At 40.1% G+C, this 26291-nt stretch overlaps 1 protein-coding gene across 8 annotated transcripts in view; it reads right to left on the bottom strand.

Moving 5' to 3' along the window:
* The window catches only part of AMPH (amphiphysin), a 449568-nt gene that overhangs the window by 66119 nt on the left and 357158 nt on the right, over positions 1 to 26291 (bottom strand). For 4 of the 8 annotated variants that reach the window (XM_070726278.1, XM_070726282.1, XM_070726281.1 and 1 more), the window contains 4 exons: positions 19519 to 19542; positions 17679 to 19358; positions 17192 to 17224; positions 4149 to 4199 (listed from right to left, as the gene is read on the bottom strand). In XM_070726278.1, the coding sequence (XP_070582379.1) occupies positions 4149 to 4199; positions 17192 to 17224; positions 17679 to 19358; positions 19519 to 19542 (1788 nt within the window). The remainder of the gene's footprint in view (positions 1 to 4148; positions 4200 to 17191; positions 17225 to 17678; positions 19359 to 19518; positions 19543 to 26291) is intronic. The other 4 variants (XM_070726284.1, XM_070726285.1, XM_070726279.1 and 1 more) reach the window with 3 other exon arrangements.

Below are 26291 nucleotides of genomic sequence, written 5' to 3'. Positions count from 1 at the left end.
TCCGCTGGCCACGCCGCCATCCTGATGTCCGTCCATGTGTGTGGGGGTGAATCCGCCAGCCATGCCGCCAGCCTGATGTTCATCTGTGCGGGGGGGGGGTGAATCCGCCAGCCACGCCGCCAGCCTGATGTCCGTCCATGCGGGGGGGCAAATCCGCCGGCCACCCACCAGCCTAATGTCCGTCCGTGCGGGGGGGCTCTCTTTCTTTCTCTCCCTCCTTCATTCCCTCTTTCTCATCGAGCTGGTGGTATACCTGACGGATTCGCCCCCCCCCCGCATGGACAGACATCAGGCTGGCGGCGTGGCCGGCAGATTTGCCCCAGCCCCACATGGACGGACATCGGGCTGGCGGCCAGGCCGGCGGATTCACCCCCCTCCACGTACGGACATCGGGCTGGCGGCAGGCAGCCCGCTTTGCTGACCGGCACAGGTCTCAAGTCCTGTGCCGGCCAGCAAAGCTGGCTTTCCGGGAAAGCAGTGCGCTTTTCAAATGTGCTGCTTTCCTGCACCCCTTTCCTGGGCAGGGGGGGAGGAGAAGGTGCAGGAAAGCAGCGCGTTTGAAAAGCGCGCTGCTTTCCCAGAAAGCCGACTTTGCTGGCCGGCACAGGGCTTGAGGGTCAGCAAAGCCGGCTGCCCGCCACCAGCCCGATGGCCGTACGTGCAGGGGAGGGGGCAAATCCACCGGCCCTGCCGCCAGCCTGATGTCCATACATGCAGGGGGTGAATCCGTCAGCCACGCCACCAGCCTGAAGTCCGTCCGTGTGTGGGGGGGCAATCTGCCGGCCATGCCGCCAACTCGATGAGAAGGAGGGAATGAAGAAGGGAGAGAAAGAAAGAGAGAGATATAAAGGATAGAAAGAAAGAGGGAGGGAGAGAAAGGGAGGGAGGGAAAGAGAAAGAGGGAATGAAGGAGGGAGAGAAAGAGAGAGATGTAAAGGATAGAGAGAAAGAGGGAGGGAGAGAAAAGGAGGGAGGGAAAGAGAAAGAGGGAATGAAGGAGGGAGAAAGAGAGAGAGATGTATAAAGGATAGAGAGAACGAGGAAGGGAGAGAAAGGAAAGAGAGAAAAGGAGGGAGAGATAGAGGGAATGAAGGAGGAAGAGAAACAAAGAAAGAGTGAGAGATATAAAGTATAGAGAGAAAGAGGGCTGGAGAGTAAGGGAGGGAGGGAAAGAAGGAGGGAGAGAAAGAAAGAAAGAGGGAGATATAAAGGATAGAGAGAAAGAGGGAGGAAGAGAAAGGAAAGAGAGAGAAAAGGAGGGAGAGAAAGAGAGAATGAAGGAGGGAGAGAAAGAAAGAGAGAGAGATAAAGGATAAAGAGAAAGAGGGAGGGAGAGAAAGGGTGGGAGGGAAAGAGAAAGAGGGAATGAAGGAGGGAGAGAAAGATATATATATATAAAGGATAGGGAGAAAGAGGGAGGGAGAGAAAGGAAAGAGAGAAAAGGAGGGAGAGAAAGTGGGAATGGAGGAAGAGGAACAAAGAAAGAGTGAGATATAAAGGATGGAGAGAAAGAGGGAGAGAAAGGAAAGAGAGAAAAGGAGGGAGAGAAAGAGGGAATGAAGGAGAGAAAGAGTGAAAGATATAAAGGATAGAGAGGAAGAGGGAGGGAGAGAAAGGGAGGGAGGGAAAGAAGGAGGGAGAGAAAAATGAGATATAAAGGATAGAGAGAAAGAGGGAGGAAGAGAAAGGAAAGAGAGAGAAAAGGAGGGAGAGAAAGAGGGAATGAAGGGGAGAGAAAGAGAGAGAGATATAAAGGATAAAGAGAAAGAAGTAGGGAGAGAAAGGAAAGAGAAAGGAGGGAGAGAAAGAGGGAATGGAAGAAGCGAAACAAAGAAAGAGTGAGAGATAGAAAGGATAGAGAGAAAGAGGGAGGGAGAGAAAGGAAAGAAAGAAAAGACGGGAGAGTAAGAGGGAATGAAGGAGGAAGAGAAAGAAAGAGTGAGAGATATAAAAGATAGAGAGATAGGGGGAGGGAGAGAAAGGGAGGGAGGGAAAGAGGGAATGATGGAGGGAGAAAGAAAGAGTGAGAGATATAAAGGATAGAGAGAAAGAGGGAGAGAACGGAAAGAGAAAAGGAGGGAGAGAAAGAGGGAATGGAGGAAGAGAAACAAAGAAAGAGTGAGAGATATAAAGGATAGAGAGAGAGGGAGGGAGAAAGGAAAGAGAAAAGGAGGGAGAGAAAGAGGGAATGAAGGAGGGAGAGAAAGAGTGAGAGATATAAAAGATAGAGAGAAAGAGGGAGAGAACGGAAAGAGAAAAGGAGGGAGAGAAAGAGGGAATGGAGGAAGAGAAACAAAGAAAGAGTGAGAGATATAAAGGATAGAGAGAGAGGGAGAAAGGAAAGAGAGAAAAGGAGGGAGAGAAAGAGGGAATGAAGGAGGGAGAGAAAGAGTGAGAGATATAAAAGATAGAGAGAAAGAGGGAGAGAGAGAAAATGAGGGAGGGAAAGAGGGAATGATGGAGGGAGAAAGAAAGAGTGAGAGATATAAAGGATAGAGAGAAAGAGGGAGGGAGAGAATGGAAAGAGAAAGGGAGGGAGAGAAAGAAAAGAGATGAGAGAGGAAGGAGGAGAGAGAAAGGAGGGGGAGCGAATTATGGATGTCAGAACTCGCGTACGTGTGATAGTGTGCGCCCACACTTTATTTATTTATTTATTTATTTATTTATTTATTTATTTATTTATTTATTTATTTATTTATTTATTTATTCTTCTATGTCGCCCAGTCCCAAAAGGACTGCTGCTCAGACACTATACCTTTCCGCCCACACCAGAAAAAAATTAGAGGGAACACTGAATACAATATCAAAAAAAGAGAGAAAGTTATCAATAAAAAATTCAAAAACTTTAAAACACAATATCATAATCTAGTAAATAGACTCAAAGTTATATAGGCAAATAATTTTTCAAAATATAATTCAAAGTAAAATCTTTAATTCAAAGGGATTTTTCCGCTGTTTAAATCTGGAAGTGACTCAAATTTCCACTTCCCCTTTTTTGCAGTTTCTTTTAAGTAATTGTCCAAATTTAAGAAAAAAATAGAGAAAAAATATTTCTGATCTTTTATGAAGAATTTAGTCTGCTAGTGGTATTTAAAGTGTTTTCACCTAGATGACTTCAATCTTCAGTTCCTCACTTCAAAGCTTTGCCCTCATCTCTTGCCTCTGACACAGCTGGGCTGTGGCTGCTTCGGGGACAACCTCCTATGGCATGTCCCAATGTGCTTTCTTCCTAGCTGATCACCTGAGCAGTTCCAAACCTAATTTGGGGTCTCAAATCAGCTGGGGTTCGGCACTTCTCACAGAGCCTTTGCAAGGAGCGACCGTACCACCCGACATTGGCTCTGCCCTCCATAAACGTTTCATGCCAGATGTCAGCAAAAAGTCCATAAAAGGATTGCTCTAGGATTTGACTTCTCTTCAATTCTTTACTGCATTACACAGATTTTTTTTCAAACTTTAATAAGCCTCTTTTGTAAATCTAATAACAAAACATTTTCCAGATTATTTTCTTGGTTTATCATTTAAGGTTGCCTTTTCAATTTAAATTTAAAAACCTTTACAAAGTTTCTTTGGGATAGTCTTTTCCAAATTACTCTTTTTGCACCCCATTTATAGTTTCAATATTGTTTTGTTCGATAAAATTTGTTCTATATCCTTCATTCCTTCACTGACGTCTTTTACATATAGTTTACCCATAAAAGCAGATATCATTACAGTACTTGAATTATTGTACTGTAGTTACAAATATCTGGCTCTACTCTTCAAATTTTAAAAAAATATTATTGTTATATTGTTATAATGTTATGTGTCATTTTGTCATATGTATCCCTAAGTTCCAATATTACCTTGATATGACGCACAGGCTTTTATTTCTTTCCTTCTGCTTTCTAAAATCATCATTTTACAATAAAAGTAAATATTCCAAATTTATTTGAACTTTTAGTCCATTTATAATTTTCTTAGATCAAAGTTTTATTTAACCTTTTACTGAATTTATTAGACTTAAAATTAATTTTCTTTGTTGAACACACCCTAACAATATTTTTCAAACTTGTTCTGATAGTCTCTAATAGCTTTAAAATGGCAATTTCCAAAAGTAATTAGAAAAGTGAGATTAATACAATTTGACACAAAAAGCAACAACTTACCTTACTATCTGCAATATCTTGACTTGGCTGCAATGAAAACAGGGAAGTATCCTGGGAATGTACATTTAGAAAGAATATATCCAAATAATTATTTAAGCATCAGCATTTAAAAACCTACTAAAATTATATACAATATGGCAAGACCCTTCCCCAAAACATACAATTCCAATTTTGTCTTCTTATTTAATTTAATATTTTCCCAACATTTTATAATGACATCCTTTTTTCATAGTAGCAAGCTTCTAGTATGGAATCTGGGAATTGAGATTAGCAAAAACATTTCTTCTAGAAATAAATTGACTTTTTAATCAAACAAATTATTACTATAAAACTTTTCTGTTATATTTTCTTATTAATCTGCATATTTGATTCAATGTCATTTATTATAGCATTTTTATGCTAACATTTCTTGGGTAGTAATTTCAGTTGCCTTTTCATTTATAGAGATCTATAATACTGGATTTCATATGTCATTAGTCATTGACTTCAGTACAGGTAGTCTTGACTTGTGACTGATTACTCAGTGACTATTCAAAGTTACAATGGACCTCCCCAGGACTACTTACGATCCAGATTTAAACATCCTATGACCACATTCTCCTATGTTCACATGATCATATTTTGGGTGCGTAGCCTGAATTTATGGCCATTTGTAGTATCCTGCAATCACGTGACCACAATTTACATTTATTTTTATGGAAATTAGTGTTTCTATCAAAAAGAGTTTCCAGAAAAAAAAAATCATCTCACTGCAGACACTATTTTTTGTTAACAGATCTGATGTTTGCTTAACAATGGGAACATTTACTTTATGATTCAGTTCATGACTGCCATGCTCATTTAATGACTGCTGAAAAAAAGTTCTATAAACAGGCATGGTCATGTGATCACTCATTGGCACATATTATAACTGTAATTCCAGGCTCAATTATAGTCATGTCATAATTACTTGTAGAATCTTCACATCATCATGGTCTAAGTATTTTAAATCATATTGCAGGTTTTGTAAATTTTATGAAAAATGTTATGCACAATAGCAATTACCTGGCTTGCACAACTTGATATATCATACATTATTGTTTACAGTAGCAGCATCTTGTCTAAGATTTGGAATCTAACGTAATTCAGTTTGGAAGCATTAAATTTAAAGATGTAATACATAGTTTAAAAGGCAACAAGATGACCCAAACCTTTGTTTAACAAGACGTTAAGTCCTACAAAACTTTTCAGATTGACTATGATAACCAACTAATTCATATTAACTTAACAAAGAACAGTAGTATTAAAAATGGTGGAACGAATTAAATATATGTACTTCCAATGTTTTTTATGGAAACAATATTTGAGACAGTGGCATGAAGGCAGACTACTGTTGCTGTTCTACTGTGTTTTAACCAAGATGATTTTTTTCGAGACTGTTGTACAAGTACAGGAAAAGGCATGGCCTTAATGAGCTTCTAACAGGTGCAATAAGGGAGTCTAGATTCAAAGTCTGTACACCTCTAAACCTAATAAACTACTGACATCTAGATGTGCATTTAATTTGCCATTACATTGTAGACTTGATAACTCACTGCCTTCTGGTGAAGTTGGCCTACAACTCCATCATCTATAGATCCCACTTGCTGGAGTTAGGGAAGCACTGTTTTGCAGTATGTTTAAATTAAGCCTCAACCTACGCCACTCCAAGATTCACCCTAATAATGCGACACCCAAGTACAATTTTTAAAAAGCCAACTATAAACTCATAGATGCCAATCTCTCAATTCTTGACTGGCAAACTCTATTCTCTGGCTGTAACACTGCTGATGACCTCTACAACATATTCTTGCTCGAAGTCAAAAGAATTATCAGACTACATGTACCACTAATTCAATTCAATTCAATTTATTAGATTTGTATGCCGCCTCTCTCCGTAGACTCAGGGCAGCTCACAACAAAATAGTGTCAGTGTAACAAATCTAATATTAAAAACATTCTAAAACCCAACATTGGAACCATATAACACAACCATACCATGCGTAAACTGTATAAGCCTGGGGGATATCTCAGTTTCCCCAAGCCTGGCAACATAAGGGGGTCTTTAATAACTTACGAAAGGCAAGGAGGGTGGGGACAGTTCTAATCTCCGGGGGGAGTTGATTCCAGAGCGCCGGAGCCACCACAGAGAAGGCTCTTGCCCTGGAGTCTGCCAATCAACATTGTTTAGTCGATGGGACCCAGAGAAGGCCAACTCTGTGGAACCTTATCGGTCACTGGGATTTGTGCAGCAGAAGATGGTCCATAAGTATGAAAAAAAACCTTACCTATCTCAATAAGAAAACTACAAACAAACAAACAAAATCTCTCCAGCAGAAAAACAAAAAAGGTCCTGTAGCCAACTTCAAAAGCTGCTACAAAAATATATGCCACCAAATAAAGAAAGAATGCTTCAACTACCACAGGAAAAAAGAGGAAAACCTCCTGCCCACCAAATCCAACCATGCCTTCTATAACTTTGTAAATAACAAACTCAAGGACTCAAAACTCATCCCACCACTAAAAGGACCTAACAACAAAGAATTAATTAATTATTTGCAAATTAATTAAATCTAAATTAATTATTTGCAAATTAATTAAATCTAATTAATTAATTAATTAGATTTGTATGCCGCTGCTCTCTGTAGACTCGGGGCGGCTAACAACAATAATAAAACAGTATATGACAAATCTAATATTTAAAATAACTAAAAACCCTTATTAAAAAACCAAACATACACACAAACATACCATGCATAAATTGTATTGGCCTGGGGGGAAAGGAATATCTCAATTCCCCCATGCCTGACGGCAGAGGTGGGTTTTAAGAAGTTTACGAAAGGCAAGGAGGGTGGGGGCAGTCCTAATCCCTGGTGGGAGTTGGAACCAGAGGGTCGGGGCCGCCACAGAGAAGGCTCTTCCCCTGGGTCCCGCCAGCTGACATTGTTTAGTCGACGGGACCCGGAGAAGGCCAACTCTGTGGGACATAACCGGCCGCTGGGATTCTTGTGGCAGAAGGCGGTCTCTTGGATATTCTGGTCCAATGCCATGAAGGGCTTTATAGGTCATAACCAACACTTTGAATTGTGAACGGAAACTGATCGGCAACCAATGCAGACTGCGGAGTGTTGGTGTTCCATGGGCATACCTAGGGAAGCCCATGATTGCTCTTGCAGCTGCATTCTGCACGATCTGGAGTTTCCAAACACTCTTCAAAGGTAGCCCCATGTAGAGAGTGTTACAGCAGTCGAACCTCGAGGTGATGAGGGTATGAGTGACTGTGAGCATTGACTCCCGGTCCAAGTAGGGCCGCAACTGGTGCCCCAGGCGAACCTGGGCAAACGCCCCCCTCGCCACAGCTGAAAGATGTTTATCTAATGTGAGCTGTGGATCGAGGAGGGCGCCCAAGTTGCAGACCCACTCTGAGAGGGTCAATAATCCCCCCCGGGGTCAATGTACCCTCTAATTTTTTTTCGGTGTGGGCGGAAAAGTATAGTGTCTGAGCGACAGTCCCTTTGGGACTGGGCGGCATAGAATAAATAAATAAATAAATAAATAAATAAATAAATAAGAAAAAAATCCCTTCTTTTTTATTAAAAGAAATTAATAATTTAAAAAAAACCAAAATCCATTACTATTAAAACTAAATCAACCAGCAAAACCAAAAACATAACTATTAATAAAAACAGGTGAGGGCTGAGTTTTTTTCCTGTTATTATTTAAGTGCTTTTACCATATGCTTTAAATCACGAGTCACTTCTCTCTCTGTTTTTCTCTCTTTCCTGTCATTCTCTGCCTCAATCATTTTCTCATTTCTCTTTTCTCCCCTTTTTTCTATCATTTCGCTCTATCTCTTCCTTCCACTCTTCTCTCTCTCTCTTCCTTCCTCTCATCTCTCTCTTGCTTTCTCTCTCTCTCTTTCCCTCTCTCCCCCCTCTTTCTCTCTCTTTCTCTCTCGTTTTCTTTCTCTCTCACTCACTCTTTCTCTCTTGTTTTCTTTCTCACACTCTTTCTCTCTCTTGTTCTCTCTCTCTTGCTATCTCTTTCTCTCCCCCCTTTCTTTCTCTCTCTCTCTTTCTCACTTTCTATCTTGCTGTCTGTTGCTCTCACTCTCTCTCGTTCTCTCTCCGTTCTTCTCAGCGGAGGCCGGTGAAGGTGATATTCAATGTCGGGGGGGCGCGGGCGTTTGCGCGCGCTCCAAATCCCCCTGCTAGCCCCCCGGAACATTCAAAATAAGAAAAGCCTTCGCCGGCGAAGGCTTTTCTTATTTTGAATATTCCGAGCAGGCTAGCAGGGGGATAGGGAGCGCGCGCAACCGCTCGCGCGCCCCTGACATTGAATATCACCTTCGCCAGCCTCCGCTGAGAGAATGCCTGCTCCGCCTATCCTGCAATCCCCTTGCCGAGAGCCCGGGACGAAAGTGCTCTTGGCAAAGGTGAGACGGGCAGGGTGTGTGTTCTGGGTGCGGGAGGAGCCGCGCCGAAAGGCAGGAGGCGGCGGAGGAGCAGAGGGGGCAGGCGGGGGGCAGCGCCAAAAGGCCAAGGGGCCGGAGGAACTGTGGGGAGGCAGGGGCGGACGCGGCTCCCTTCCCTTCTGCTGCCGGCGCCTCCCTGCCCCCCCCCGCGGGCTGGCATGGGGATGGGGAGCGTGCGGCCGTGAAAAAGGCTGCACGGGGGTGTATTTTGGGGTGCGCGTGTGCGCGCGTGCGCAGCTTTCGGGGAACAGTGCCCGGGGTGATGGATGGAGAGATAGAATTGTCCTTGGGAAGCAAAACCCACAGCCACTCCGTCTTATCAGGGTTGGGTTTGAGTCTGTTGACACCCATCCAGACCCCAACAGCCTCCAGACACCGGCACATCACTTCCACTGCTTCATTGACTGGACATGGGGGGGAGATGTACAGCTGGGTATCATCGGCGTACTGATGATACCTCACCCCATGCCCTTGGATGATCTCACCCAGCGGTTTCATGTAGATATTAAATAGCAGTGGGGAGAGGACCGACCCCTGAGGCAAATAGGCAAACCTTCCCTACCAAACCTTCCCCTATGTCACTCACAAACATATTATAAAGAATAGGACCCAGAACAGACCCTTGTGGCACACTGCTTATAACCTGTCTCTGCTCAGAATACTTGCCATTAACAATAACTCTCTGATGTCTACGCTTCAGCCAGCTACAAATCCATTGAACTATCCAGGGATTAAGTCCAATCTTCACTAATTTATCTATCAGCTCTTTATGTGGAACTGTATCAAAGGCTTTGCTGAAGTCCAGATAGGCAATATCCACTGCACCACCTTCATCCAACACCTTTGTGACATAGTCAAAGAAATCAATGAGATTAGTCTGACATGATTTGCCTTCAGTAAAGCCATGCTGATTTGGGTCCAATAAGTTATTGTTTTTAAGGTGCTGATTTATCCTCTTTTTGAGTAGAGTCTCCATCATCTTAACTATAACTGATGTCAAGCTAACTGGCCTGTAGTTACCAGCTTCTTCTCTACTGCCCTTCTTGTGGATAGGCACAACACTGGCCATTCTCCAATCCTCAGGAACATCTCCTGTTAACAGGGATTGGCTAAACAAATCAGTCATGGGGGTAGCAATGACAGATCTGAGTTCTTTAAGAACTCTGGGGTGGATGCCATCTGGACCCATTGCCTTATTTATCTTTAATTGTTCAAGTTCTTCTAAGACATCGGCTTCTAAGATCACTGGAGATGAATCCGTACAGCTGGAAGCAATGCTATATCCCTCTACAGTATTATTTTGTAAGGTGTCTTTTGAGAAAACTGAACAGAAGTAGCTATTGAAATGGTCAGCGATCTCCTTATTCCCATCAATGCATGTATTATTCCCGGTACTAAGCTTCGTGATGCTGCAGTTTTTCTTCTTCCTATCACTAATATATCTGAAGAAGGTTTTATCCCCCTTCTTAACAGATTTGGCAATTTCTTCCTCTTTTGAGGCTTTAGCAGCATATATTATCTGTTTCACCTCCTTCTGTCTCATTTTATACACCTCTCTATCAGCTATACTTCCAGACTCTTTATACCTCCTATAGGCAGCCTTTTTAAAAATTGACTATAGCCCTTACATCATTGCTAAACCATAGCGGTTTCTTCTTCCTTTTACCTTTAGTTATTTGTCCACTGGGTGCTCGCTGCTGCCATTTTATCCCTCCTCTTTAATTCATTATTTAAATATTCCCCCATTGCATTAAAATTTGTTTGTTTGTTTGTTTGTTTGTTTGTTTCTTTCTTTCTTTCTTTCTTTCTGTTCAAAAGCAAAGATTTATTGGAATAAGGTGGAAGGATGGTTAAGAGAAATCACAAACAAAGAAATTAGGAAGACCCCAGAATTTTTCTTATTAGGTAATACAGATACCAGGTACAAAAAAAAAACATATTATTTAATAATTCATATTTTAACAGCTGCAAGGATTGCTTTTGCACAAAAATGGAAAGAAAAGGAAATTCCAAAAGACGAAGAGGTTTTCGGAAAGATTATAGAATGTGCAGAATTAGATATGATGACAAGATGGTTGAATAACCAAGTAGAAACAGAATTCTATAAAACTTTCAGAAGGTTTACAACTGGTGGAATACAAAAAAAGATTTTTAAAAGATATCAAAATAAAGTGTTAAATAGTTAAATTTACTAGACAGAATATATCATACAGAGATATTTTATAGATAAGTTTATTTTTCCGAATTGGTTTAAACTACAATTATATAGCTGGTGGAAAGTGTTGAAAAGTTAAAATTTTAATGATAGCAATATTACATAGAGATACCTTATTGATATGTTTACTTTTCTGTATTGATCTAAGCTACAATTAGTTTTCTCTTTCTATATTAAGAAGACTTCTATGCTGAGCGGAGCAATTATAGCTCCTTTTTATGTTAAATGTAGTGTCTTGTCAATTCAATGTTTGTTCATTTTGTTATGTCTTTTATTTTGAAAACTAATTAAAAATATTTTTTTTTTAAAGAAATCTTTATGCGCTATCCTAAAAAAAAATTATAAACTCAGTAGAATCATCTTGCCCTACTCTACTATATCACTGTAAACCCAGAGGACTCATCATGCCATATTCTAAAAAAAAACCCCACTGTGAGCCCAATAAGATCCTCATACCCTACACCAATTTTATCACTGTAAATCCAGTGGAATCATCATGCCCTAATCTAGAACATTATCTGAAAACCCATTGGAATCATCAGTAAAATCTGCTCCATTTTACAGGACAACAAATCAAATAAAAATTTCATACCTTATTATAATATAAATCACTGTAACCCCGAAAGCATATCCTCTTTATTTATATCAGTCTAATTTATAACTTTCTATAAATTCATAAAAAGTTATAAAGTATAAATTATACACCTATCTTACTTAAATTCTGTAATTCAATAACTTCTCTCATCAATATTTTCTACTATCATTAATAACTTTCCTTAAAATTAAAAATCATCTAATATAATCATCATTTCCTATCTTCTTAATTCTATATTTCAGTAAAACATAATTCATCCATATATAAAATTCACTTAATCTTTGCTTATCTTATAAATTAAATCTTCATACCTATAACATTTCTTCTCAGCCCTTTCCCCCTCACCTCTCTCCCTTTAATATCAGAAATAATAAAAATATTAATATCCAAAATAATCATAACCATTTTCAATTTTCGTTATTTGTTTTCATTGTTCTATTATTGTTCTATTGTTCTATTATTCCATTTTTCATTATTTACCCCAAGAATTTATAATAACGTATCTTAGATATAAAGCTCAATTAATACTCTTGTACCTTACTCATTAATTCCCCTTCCAAATTTCATTCATATCCCCCAATCTATGTTCAATCTCTTCTCAATAAAAAATTCCCTTTATTAAGTTCCAGATAACTTTAAAATTCATCATGTAATACCCATAAATCCCACTCATCATTTTACAAAAATTAATTCTTCTAATTTCTAATTTTATAATAATCTCAATCTTCTTCCTCTTCAGAAATTCTGCTGCCATCCATATTTTCTCATTTGCAAATTACAAAGGCTCTTTCTGGTAATAATATCCATTGTATTATTGTCCTCAAATTGTCCTCAAATTCTTCTTCTCATGTTTAATTTGTTCCAATATTTTTGTCAACTCTGTGCCCTTATCTCTATCAGCCAGTTCAGATATATCTTCTCATGAAAGTCCTTGTTGCAAACAAAAGTTGTTAGCTTCCTCCGTTCTCAAAGGTAAACACATCACAAACACATTCCAATCTCATGACCAAGACAGATAAAATCCATGACCGAGGCCAGGATCTGCTGAACACATGAAACAAAATTCTCGTTGTAATGACTCCTCCAACCTGTAGATGACAAGCTCTCATCTCTCTATGCTTCTAGCATTTTTGGTTCCATATTTAATTCCATATTTGAATCTATTCGTTGCACAATAAAAAACCCACTTCTTAAAGGAGAAAAAAGAAAAAAGATATAATGCTTAAATAGTCCAAATTCAAGATCTTTAAATCTGCTTTCTTTTAATTGGTCCAATCTTGAGCAATATGCAAAAACCAAAGCATCCACTATTCACCACACCACAAAATAGCTGCTTCCTCTCCCATTTCCAAAAGTTAGCTCCAAGAAACAAAAAAACCCACACACATTCCTAATTCTTTTTCAGCTGAAATCAGTCACCAGCACATCACTTAGTTTTTCCTTCACCTTGGCATCGCTTAAAAGGTACTCTTCCCAGGTGTTACCGCTCAGCTCCACTCCCTGGGTTGCGTTGTCTCTGTGGCTGGTGTCAACTCAGGCAGGGCAGCCTGGTCAGCTTCGCACCACCGCTGGCGTGAGACTAGGCCGGTACGTCTGGTGGGGTATGCTGACCCCAAATCAGACCCCCAGTAACGTCCCCTGCATCACTTCCCCTTCAGCATTCAAAAGAACCAGAACCCCAGGACGGTGGGGATTCATGGGCCCCCTAAGGGAGAGGGGATCTCTGTGCTACCACGGCCATTTGACCCCACCCCTTCTCTGAAGAAACTTCTTGGATGAATGTGAACCGTTTCCAAAGAAAAACCCAAGAACGTTCTGTTGACTTTTGGAAAAGCATTTTTGGACAACCATAACCTGAATGACTGAAAATCTCCATTGACATTAGAGATTCCCTTTTCAATGCATGCAGCTGCAGCTGTAGCTTATTAAAAGATGAGGTTTGGACTCAGGAAATGGAAATAACTTTGATGCAAACTTCATGCATGCTCCCCATGCCACAGTCCCTTGCTTTATTTCATCTTTTTTTTCTGAGTAGTGCCTTTTTCACCAAGCAGAATGAATGCTGAGCATGGATCAAGCCTCCCAGTCTTGAACTAAACTCGGACTACATTTCCCAGCATGCAAAGTGGCATGACTGCCTTTTTTGCTACAAGCAGAGGAGGGAATGTTAACAACAGAACTCAGATTGGAGGGAAAACGGCAGACTTAGAACCAGGGTTCAATACAGCTTTTCAGGAATGACACCTCCGTGGGTGCATGATGAGAGACAGAGAGGCAGCAGGGTGCTCTAGGGAAATGTGGGAAGAGCAAGGGGGCTGGGAATGTGAGATGCATGCACAGAGAGGAAGGGAGCCTCAGCAGCTTGCGGGTGTGGCAAAAAGATTTAGGAGTAAGAGTTAGTGAGTTGGGGGAAGAAAAGTGAATTGAGCCATACTCAAAGGGCCATGTGTGGCCCGCAAGCCGCAGTTTGCTGACCCTGGTAATTGACAAAACAAACAAACAAATAAACAAATAAGTATTCTTTTCTACAACTCATTACAATCAGTGTTATGGTGGAGAGATCAAACCGTTAGACCCTGCACTTGGGTTGCCTCAGGTCTCAGGTCTCTCCCCTCTCCTTTTTAACATTTAAATTGAAATTACTCAGGGAGGTAATTTGATGGCACATGATACATATCTCCGTTCCTGGTTGGGCAAGGAAGTCTACTAAAGTGTTGACTAAGTGCCTGGAATATGTGTGGGTCTGGATAGGAAGAAACTAACATGAACTCATCCCTGACAAGACTCTGTGGAATCACTCCCCTTCCAGGGTTTGGTGATATCTGCTCCGGGTCCTCGGAGAGGGGCGGCATACAAGTCTAATACATTGAATTGAATTGAATTGAATTCATGTTTTGCTATGGTGGAGTAGCACTTTCTTGCATGCAATTTGAGGGTCTTCCTTTACTCATGGCTCCTAATCAATAAGCAGTTGGCAGCCATGACTTGAAAATACTTTGCATAGATTCACCTTGAGTTCAAATTGTATCCTTTCATGGACTGGGAAGTCTTATTTACTGGTACTCATAGTTTAGTTATTTTCTCTTTGTGTTACTCCAAAAGTTTTACATTCGGCTGCCCTTGGTTACTTAACAGCCACAACTGGTCCAAAATATGGGCATATATAGTGCTAGTCAAGATTTGCCTATGTTTTTCCCAAGCAGCACTGGCTTCCAGTTTCCTTCTAGGTAAAATAAGACCCCGGTATCATATTTATATCCCTACATAGCACAGGAACAGACTGGTTGTGAGATGGCTTATCTCTGACAGTATTTGCCAGATAAAGTAGGATAAGCATACTAAAGTCTGTTCCCTGAAATGTTGCTAAGAGGACTTCAGAAAGATGCTTTTCTTTTCTTTTTTTTAAAAATAAATTTATTTATATATATACATACATACATACATACATACATACATACATACATACATATATATATACTAGGAAGAAATGACAGTTGCAAACATTCCATTTTACAACAGCACGAAGCTTGGAAACTTCAGCCTGATGATGGTGAATGTGATTTCGCCGAAACGTCGCATAAACATGCAAAATATTACACAGGGCAAAACCCGAACTCAGAACAATCTACATATATATATATATATATATATATATATATATATATATATATATATGTTTTCGTAGATTTTCACGGGTACAGGTATGACGGTCTTGGTATATTCGGGTTTCTTCCCGTGTAGGATTTGGAAATTTCTGGCGACGTTTCGATGAGGTCTCACTCATCATCTTCAGGCTGGTGTTTCTGTCCTTTTTCTCAGGCGAAGACTGCGAGACCTGAGCTGCATTCCTTCTATAAATACTGGTGGCTGGGTGTGGTTTGATGGCTCAGTAATTGCCTGCTGTGTAGAAACTTCCTGGTGAGTCAGAGGGGTAACAATAGGGGTCGTTGATGTAGCTGAGGTATGCTGGTTAGTTAATGGTTGTAGATTAGGCGTGATGTCCTGTGTAGTTAGAACTTGTAGGCTGCTTGATTGCTTTACAATGTGTGTCCTGAGTCTGGTTTCTGTGGCTGGGATATGTTTGAGGGCTGGTTTCCAGATGTCTGGTAAGCGAGAGGTATCATCCCGCTTGTTCATATTTTGGGGATGTTTTTCTATCTCGATCGCTTCCATGATTATTCTTTTGCTGTAGTGTTCCAAAACATTAATTTCCAAAACAGAACACTACAGCAAAAGAATAATCATGGAAGCGATCGAGATAGAAAAACATCCCCAAAATATGAACAAGCGGGATGATACCTCTCGCTTACCAGACATCTGGAAACCAGCCCTCAAACATATCCCAGCCACAGAAACCAGACTCAGGACACACATTGTAAAGCAATCAAGCAGCCTACAAGTTCTAACTACACAGGACATCACGCCTAATCTACAACCATTAACTAACCAGCATACCTCAGCTACATCAACGACCCCTATTGTTACCCCTCTGACTCACCAGGAAGTTTCTACACAGCAGGCAATTACTGAGCCATCAAACCACACCCAGCCACCAGTATTTATAGAAGGAATGCAGCTCAGGTCTCGCAGTCTTCGCCTGAGAAAAAGGACAGAAACACCAGCCTGAAGATGATGAGTGAGACCTCATCGAAACGTCGCCAGAAATTTCCAAATCCTACACGGGAAGAAACCCGAATATACCAAGACCGTCATATATATATATATATATATATATATATATATATACACACACACACACACACACACACACACACACACACAATACAATACAATACATAAATCAATACCACTACATTTAAAACCAAAAACAAAAAAACAAAGAACAAAGAAAAACAAACAGTATTTGGACGTATTTGCAGCATATCCTATAGAAAAAACAGTTCCAACTATGGTAACATTCTATTATAGCTCTATTAAATTATTTGCATGCGCCAGTTTTGGAAAAGAATAGTACACATGTTAAATTATACAAAACATTCTGTATCTTAATATTAACAATAAATTCTAATACCAGGCAAGAGTTTTGTCAAATAAATGTTTTTCTGATCTTATTTTAACCACGGTTTTTTTCCTTTTTTCTCTAACCACCAATAGAACCTCTCCCAATTATAAAAGTCCGATTCTTCCTTATTTTTGATTTCTAACGTTAACTTATCCATTTCTGCGCAGAGTATGACTTTTTCTATGATCTCTTCCTACTGAGGGATTTCTTCATTCTTCCAATATTGGGCATAAATTGACCTGGCCACCGTAGTTATGTGGATAATTAAATATATTTGGTGTTTTTCTAATTTTTGCTGGAATATTCCTAGCAAAAAGCTTTCTGGATTTTTTCTATTTTAATGCCTAAAATTTCTTCCAGCCAATTTGTAATTGTATTCCAGAAACATTTTGCTTTGTCACATTTCCACCAAAGATGGTAATAAAGGTGCTTTTCCATGGCTTTTCCCAACTTTATGTGCACCCTCTTTCCAGTGATCAAGCAGTCCTCAACCCTTTTAGTCCTCTGGGAGGTCATCAAGATTTTTATTTTGGGATAGAGCAAGGATGTTTTAGATGGGTTGTTGAAGTATCCAAAGGCAATGACTCAGGTGCTAAGATTTTTTTCATTTTTAAGAAAAAATGGATCTAGGCTTTTATTATTGTTGTGACCTCCCAAAAGAAGGCTATAAAATATTTTAGATGAATAGATATCTAAATAAAACATAGTTGCTCCTTACCTGTGCAAATCCATTAAAAGCATTGTTTGATGCCTAGGTTAAATTAAAAATTAGAAGACAGATTTTAATGTCCAAGTCTTATTTGTACATAGTCCAAACATATATATCTTTTAAAGTCAAGGGAAAGACTGACAGTAACATACGGCATACAAATATAATAATAATAATAATAATAATAATAATAATAATAATATAAAATAAAAAAGCAGATTGATACACAGATAATTGGAAGAGATGCTAGCAACATAAACTATCTAAAAGCAAAATTCTAAAACAAAATATGGTACAAAATAAGATGGCATATTCAACAGGCAACCTCTTTGTGATCAAACTAGCATAATTATATGGTTGAATTGTGCCATGGATGCTACATAGATTAGCAAAAGAAAGATAAGCAGGACTTCATAAAGTTCACATTTTATATAAAGGTAAATATCACCTAGGGAATCTCTCTTTTCTAAACTATGCTACATAATAGGGTAGGTACCTCTTCTTTATCAGCCTCAATTTCTTGGTATAACAATCCATATTTCCGGTTAGCAATTTCATCTTCAGATAAATCTGAGCTGTTGGTCTCATTTTCTTTGGGGCTAGTGAAGTTTTTGTTGCTAGCCTTTCCAGAGTTTCCCATTTGGAATGGAATTAATGGTCTACTTATCTTGTTTGATACACAGGTGCTAGTGTCTTTCTCTTTCCCAGATGATCCTTGCTGTAAAGACGCCTCCTGATTCTGCTGAGTGGTCATTACACATGCAGTTCCCCAGCTATTGTTTAATTCTCCTAAATCTTGCTTGAAACCTGGCCATAGGTTGTCCAAGTTTCCATCTAGAGAGTCTTGTGTAAGAGGAAAGGGACAGGAATCATAGCTAATTGACTGGCTAGAAAACCCCCAGGAATCAAAACTAAATGTAGGATCCCAGCTGTCATCCCACGGTTCTGTCTCCAACACTTTGGGTAAACTAATGTTAGGTTCTTCAAGCATACAAAACATTTCCCTATCCACCAGTTCACCTTCCATATTCTCTAACTCAGAATTACTGGAATATGCATTAGTTGGATTCTCAAGTTCATGCTGCACAGTCATATAGTCAAAGGATATACAAGTATGGTTATTGTATTCCATGTCATTATTCTCTTGAGAGATATTGAGGCCACAGTCTTCATATTTTTTGCAAATCTCTTCTGCCTCTTTTGCTTCAAAATCAAACCCAAGATTTCCAAATTCTGCAGAAAAATTATCTTTGATTTGGAGGTTAGCAGTTCCCATAATACTTGCTATATCACTTTCCTGTGTGCATTTTATGGCCCCCTTACCCTCGCATGTTTCTTCAGAATCCTGACCCCGGGAACACAAAGCATTCTGCATTTCAAGTCCATTATGTTCTAGAGCTGCAGAGCTGCTCATGTTCTTGAAATCTCTTCCAACTGTCTTCTTAATCATATCAGCCTTATTAAAATCTACATCCAATTTCTGGGAACAACTATCAGCAATTGTTTCTCGTTGCCCATTTGTACGTTCTAAAACTTGTCTAATTTCTACCTTGGTCTTTTTTACAGCTGCATTGTCAGCTTGTCCTAAGGCCCTATGGTATTCAGTTTCATTGAAGGACTCCTTGTGCTTAGGACCTCTGGTATCTATCTTTTCACATAGATCAGTATTTGTCCAGAAAGAGTCTTCTAAGCCTGGATTTGCCTGTTTTGTTATATTCACACTAAATGGCTCTCCAATCGAAAAGCTGTCAGTTTTCACTGAAGACTTCTCAGCCAAAGTTTCATTCACTAACAGCTGGTTATTCTCCACCAGATCAGTGCCATCGACTTTACTATGACTAAAGTCCAGACAGGGTCTTAAGAAAGTGGTTTCATGTTCATTTATATAAACTGTCCATGATGTGCCATCCTCATGCTTTCCTACAGCAGGCAAATTAGGGATAGCTAGCATATCAGATGATTCTGCTGAGATTTCCTCTGCCTGAAAAAAAGGCATAGGACCACCAGCAGTTCTTTCCTGTGCCTCACTGGCTGCCCTCTTGAAGGTATCGGGATCTGGGCCCACATTGAAGGAACCTAAATCAGTTTGGTACTTGTTAAGATCTTCTGTTGACCCACTGTCTGGATTTTCCTCCATGACCAGGTTACACAGAGAATGACTTTTTGGAGAGTCAGGCTTTAAATAGGTAGAAAAGTAAAGAAAAAAACAAGATGAGCATGATAAATGTTAGGGAGAAAAAAACACAGAACTCAAAATTAACTGACTAAATTAAAGAATTTATAAAATTTACCACATCTGTAAGGGAAATCTACATTTGAAGTAAGCAATTACTCACCGACTGTGCCACCTCATTATTGGTCTGTGAGGAAAAAAAAAATTAAAAATAAAAGATCAAAGAAAATGGAGATCATGTTGCTGAAAAGAAGCATGCCAAACAAACCTAAAACTGAGAGTGCATTTATAAACACCAACTAACAATCAGAAAACACAATGAAAATGCCTTAATTTCACAACAGATGAACAGACTTAACCATTGTTTCAACTGGGAAACTGTGAGCATCCTATATCAATTGAAATCCAAAAAATGCTCCGAAATTCCTAGAAGCTTGTGCAACCCGAAGAAATTAATCATCAATGGGCATATAGAAATAAACAACATTTACACACCATTCAAAAGAAATAAATAAAGTTACAAAAGAAACAAAAAGAACAGAACACCAGCAATCAATCACCTGATAAAAGGATTAACTCTGGATTAACACCAGACAAAAAATCAAGCAGGAAACTATACTTTAATCAAGAAACTATGAAGTCAGTCAAACAATCAAGCAAACAGAAAACAGACTAAAACACTGTTTCTCAAATAGTGGGGTGCCCCCCCCCCAAGGGGATGAGGAGTGATACCAGGGGGGGCCCATGACCCCGGGGAATATGGCTTTTTTGCCACAGGGAATAAAGGGTTTTTTGGACTGAACAATAGCACACAGCACAGAGTAAGATATAAAATGCATATAACAAACCTTTAAAAGACACCATGGAAAAATATTTAACAGGAATAAAATGAAAGGAGAAGAAAGACGAAGATAATGAGATAAACGTAAGTCCCCAAAAAACTAAGATGAGAAAACATGATGAAGCATATGTAGCCCTTGGCTTCATTATGACTATGGTGGGAGACGCAGAAAGACCGGTATGTTTACTGTGTCTAAACATGTTGGCAGCGGATAGGATGAATCCAAATAAATTTAGGTGTCACTTAAACACTGATAAGCTGCTTGAGGGTTTTTTTTAGCAAAAACATGCTGAATATTGCAAACAATCGTCCCGGAAGAGAGTGGAGGTCTGTGTGCAAAATGTTACTTCTTCCTAGGGAGGGCGTAACAGAAAACAATTGAGAAAAACTGGACTAAATAAAGAACAACCAAGCAGAAAACAACACACACACCATCACTGACAGAGTAGTCTACGGTATATAAACAAAGCAAACCCTACTCTCTTTTTATACTCAAAATGCTACTTAGCTGGAAAGCAAAATGCCTGCAAGGAAACAAGTAAGCTCAAGGAATACCAAGAAGGTATTACATATAGGTACAATAGAGCATTCAAGCCACAGCAGTCTATGTAAGAGGGATAATAAGCACCAGCCTTGCTCTGTTCAATCAGTAAAATGACTTTCAAGTGCTTCTAGATTTGAAGATTGGGGAGAGGGTGGGGGGGTTGCGTACCTGACAGTAATCAAAAAGCTTTTGTTTCATGGTCAGTCTGAATGCAGATAAAAATTATTTCCACTGGATAGAGACTACTCAGTGAACTAAAACCAATAAAACCAATTAATCAAATAACATTATGTGCTTTGAATTATATTTGTTTAATGTTAATTTACAAATTTATGGTACAGAGTAGCCATATCAGTAATTTGTGAATGATATTAATGTAACCAAAGTGTCTACTTAATCTTCCCAATCAGTGTAGATTCTTTAAATTGTTTCTGTAATTCGCATAAAGAAAGGATAACAATGAGGACCCAGATTGTGGGGGCAATACGCTGGCTCTGTTTAAAAAACGTGCTATTGCTAACATGTTGTAAGCCGCCCTGAGTCTAAGGAGAAGGGCGACATAAAAATTGAATAAATAAAAATAAAATAAAAAAAAATAACAAAAAACAGTTGAATATTTTTCCATGTCAGCACAATTTCTGTACTATTAAAAATTGTATCTATAAAAATTATTATATTATTCAGAGCTCTTTAAAATTCAAGCTGTTTATATTCTTAAATTTTGTTACCATGTATTAGTGGAATAATTTATAGTTTAAGAGAGTGATTTAAATATTATTTATAGATGTAATTATAAACAGATATGATTTGCCTCTATATAATAATAATAATAATAATAATAATAATAATAATAATAATAATAATAATAGTAGTAGTAGTAGTAACTCTGGCATAATGATCTCGTTTGCTGTGTTGTATTGAAATAATAATAATAATAATAATAATAATAATAATAATAATAATAATAATAATAATAATAGTAACTCTGGCATAAGCTAGTGAAAGAGGTCCCAGTGGTCCTTGTCACATGGGGTGCAGTGTCAAATGATCTCAGCAGACATTTGAAAACCATCAGAATTGACAAAACCTCCATCTGTCAATTGCAAAAGGCTGCTTTACTGGAATTGGCTCACATAATTCGCCGCTACATCACGCAGTCCCAGGTGCTTGGGAAGCGCCTGATTGGTGATGAAATACGAAATCCAGAATAGTGATCTCATTTGCTGTGTTGTATTGTTCAAATAATAATAATAATAATAATAATAATAACAACAACAACAATAATAGTAACTCTGGCATAAGCTAGTGAAAGAGGTCCCAGTGGTCTTTGGCACATGGGGTGCAGTGTCAAATGATCTTAGCAGACATTTGAAAACCATCAGAATTGACAAAACCTCCATCTGTCAATTGCAAAAGACTGCTTTACTGGGATTGGCTCACATAATTCGCCGCTACATCACGTAGTCCCAGGTGCTTGGGAAGCGCCTGATTGGTGATCAAATACGAAATCCAGAATAGTGATCTCATTTGCTGTGTTGTATTGTTGAAGTAATAATAATAATAATAATAACAACAACAACAACAATAACAACAACAACAATAATATGGCTATAGTTATGGCTCACTAATGGAACACTGAAGAAGGAGATAGAAAGTCTGATTCTTGCAACCCAGGATCAAGCAATCAGAACAAATGCAATAAAGGCCAGGATCAAAAAATCAGCTGATGACTCAAAATGCAGACTTTGCAATGAAGCTGATGAAACAATTGATAACATGCTCAGCAGCTGCAAGAAAATTGCACAGACTATAAACAGAGGCTTCATTGGAACCTGTGCCACAACTACCACCTGCCAGTGGTATGGAACTGTTGGGATCATAAACCTGAGAAGGTAGTTTAAAACAAGCATGCCAAAATACTTTGGGATTTTTGAATTCAAACTGACAAGGTTTTGAAACACAATACACCAGACCTCGTGATTGTGGAAAAGAAGAAAGTGTGGATCATTGATGTAGCCATACCAGCTGAATTGATGAAATACAGTGTTCCCTCGCTTTTCGCGGGGGATGCGTTCCGAGACCGCCCGCGAAAGTCAAATTTCCGCGAAGTAGAGATGCGGAAGTAAATACACTATTTTTGGCTATGAACAGTATCACAAGCCATCCCTTAACACTTTAAACCCCTAAATTGCAATTTCCCATTCCCTTAGAAACCATTTAGATTATTACTCACCATGTTTATTTATTAAAGTTTATTTAAAAAAATATTTATTAAAGGCAGACCAAAGTTTGGTGATGACACATGATGTTATTGGGCGGGAAAAACCGTGGTATAGGGAAAAACCCCGCGAAGTATTTTTTAATTAATATTTTTGAAAAACCGTGGTATAGACTTTTCGCGAAGTTCGAACCCGCGAAAATCGAGGGAACACTGTACAGCCGAATTGATGAAAAACAGCCGAATTGATGAAAAACAAGATAAACTTAGCTGATATCAGGATCTTAAAATCAAACTACAATGACTCTGGCATAAACCAGTACAGACAGTCCCAGTGGTAATCGGCACACTGGGTACTGTGCCAAAAGACCTCAGCTGGCATTTGAAAACAATAAATATTGACAAAATCACAATCTGTCAGTTTCAAAAGGCCATCGTATGCAGATCTGCATGCATCATACAAAAATATATCACACAGTCCTAGATGCTTGGGAAGTGTTCGACTTGTGATACAAAATCCAACATATTTGCTTTGTATTACTAATTTTTGTGGGGGGGGGGAATAATAATAATAATAATAATAATAATTATTATTATTATTATTAACTATTATTATTATTATTTTCACAAAAATAATATTTACTATCATTGTTGTTGTTGTTGTTGTTTGTTTCTATGTTTGTTTGTTTGTTTATTGGATTTCTATGCCACCCCTCTCCAAGGACTCGGGGCAGCTCACAACATATAATAAACAGTGTACAATTACCTTGAATCCAATTTATTAATTAAAATCTAAACCCCCAAAAAGTATTAAAAAAACAATCATTCCATTCACTCAACAGTCTCTCAACACATTAAATGGCCAGGGAGCAAGGATCTAATGGCCCCAGGCCTGGCGGCATAAATGAGTCTTCAGACTCTTACGGAAGGCAAGGAGGGTAGGGGCAGTATGAATCTCTGGGGGAAGCTGATTCCAGAGGGCTGGGGGGCCCATGGAGAAGGCTTTGCCCCTAGGTCCCGCCAAATGATATTGTCTAGTTGATGGGACCTAGAGAAGGACGACTCTGTGGGACCTGACTGGTCACTGGGATTCATGCAGAAGATCCCATGGTCCAATGCCATGTAGGGCTTTATAGGTCAAAACCAACACTTTGAATTGAGTCTGGAAACCAATTGGCAGCCAATGGAGACTGCAGAGTGTTGGAGCGATATGCGTGTGGTGTCTGGGCAAGCCCATGACTAGTTGCTTGGCTGCATTTTGCACAATTTGTAGTTTCTAAATGCTTTTCAAAGGTAACCCCATTGCAGTAGTCGAACCTCAAGGTGATAAGGGCATGAGTGACTGTGAGCAAACCTGGGCAAACGCCTCCCTTGCCACACCCAAAAGATGATGTTCTAAGCTCAGCTGTGGATTGAGAAGGACGCCCAAGTTGTGGACCCTTGCTGAGGGGGTCAAAAGTTGGAGAACCACTGTAAAATGGTGCCTTCCACTCCCAGACCCTCCAGTCGGCGCAGAAGGATACCATGGCCGATGATATCAAAAGCCGTTGAGAGGTCAAGAAGCACCAGGGCAGAGGACAAGCCCCTGTCCTGGGCCCGCCAGAGATCATCCATCAGTGCAACCAAAGCAATTTCCGTGCTGTAGCCGGGCCTGAATCCTGACTGCTGAAGGCCTAGATAATCGGCTTCTTCCAAGTACCTCTGGAGTGACACCACCTTCTCGACAACCTTCCCCATAAAGGGAAGGTTAGAGACAGGACGATAGTTGTTAAATACAGCTGGGTCTAGGGAAGTTTCTTGAGTAGGGGGCGCACAAGCGTCTCCTTGTAGGAAGCCAGGAAGGACTCCTCCTCCCAGGTCAAACTCGCTCCAAACAGGTGGACTAAGACGAGCCCCTGTCACCTCAACTTACTCGTTGTCAGCCAACACTGCATTCCAATTGGAACCAAGGTCAGTCCAGATCTGAGTGATTTTATCTGCGAAAAATTTATTAAGGTACTCAGCACTACCCTGCAAGGGTTCATCAACTCCCCCCTGGTTAAAGAGTGAGCAAGTCACTCTAAACAGGGTGGCTGGGTGGGATTCCGCAGATGCAATCAGGTTGTATGCACATCTTGTCGACCTGATCACCACATTGTAAATCTCCATATGAGCTTTTACAAGTGTCAGATTCAGATCTACGTTTCCACCAGCGCTTCTCTATATATCTCTTCTGGTGTTTCATCCAGGGTCTATGCCACAGAGAGGCCGCAAAGGCGCAATTCGGTCCAGAGCCTCCGTCACAGCCATATTCCAGGTTGCAGCAAGGATCTGCCGAACTGTGTACAAGTGAATCCAGCAAAACCCCAAGTGCCCTCTGAAAACCCTCTGGGTCCATCTGGGGTGGAACCTCTTAATCAGTTCCGCCTTCCTGCAGGGGAGGATTGGAGCCTTAAAATCCAGCCGTAGCAGAAACTGATCTGACCATGACAAAGGCAAGATATATAAGCCCCTTAGTTTCAGATCATTGCTCAATTCCTCTGAGAGGAATACCATATCGGGAGCGTGTCCCCCTTCATGAATCGGGCCCTGAACTACTTGACTCAGGTCCATGGTTGCCATGGTGGCCATGAACTCCTGCACCAACCTAGAGGATCCCCCAAGACAATGAGTCTGGGGAATTCCACCACCAACCCGGCTACTTTCTCGAGTAGCGCAGGCAGGGATGTTGACATGCAGCTGGGAGGCAGGTATGTGAGCAACAAGCCCACCTGTACCCCTAGGTCCACCTTCAAAAAGAGGGATTCACAACCCGGTATCTCAGGAGCAGTGAGCCTGCGTAGGCTAGTGGTCTTTCTGGCTATGATAGCCACTCCTCCCCCCCTTCCCTGGGGTCGGGCCTGGTGCCACATCTGAAACCCAGCTGGCACATTTCAGAGAGAGGAACCCCTCCCTCTGGGCCCAGCCAGGTTTCAGTCACACATGCCAGAACGGCATCCTCTCAGCTGGGCACATTTCAGAGAGATGAACCTCTCCCTCTGGGCCCAGTCAAGTTTCAATCACACATGCCAGGTCAGCCTCTTCATCCAGGAGTAAATTCTGGATGAGGGGAGCTTTATTTTCAACCAACCTGGTGTTAAGCAGCAGCAGCCTGAGCCCAGGGTCTGGATTTCGCTTGTCACCAGCACCCCAAGCTGAGTTCAGGGTGCTGCAACAAGGGATCGGTTTTAAGCATCAAACTTTTGTTTCCCGGGAACGGCCTACTCCATGGCATATTTAATTTTTTCTTAAAACAAGACAATTTCAAAACTTTGGTGCTACCATAAAAATCCAGATACAGAAGATAACCTCAGA

The sequence above is a fragment of the Erythrolamprus reginae genome, chromosome Z (assembly GCF_031021105.1).
Source record: "Erythrolamprus reginae isolate rEryReg1 chromosome Z, rEryReg1.hap1, whole genome shotgun sequence".
NCBI lineage: Eukaryota > Metazoa > Chordata > Lepidosauria > Squamata > Dipsadidae > Erythrolamprus > Erythrolamprus reginae.
This window is presented reverse-complemented; position numbering and strand designations above follow the sequence as displayed.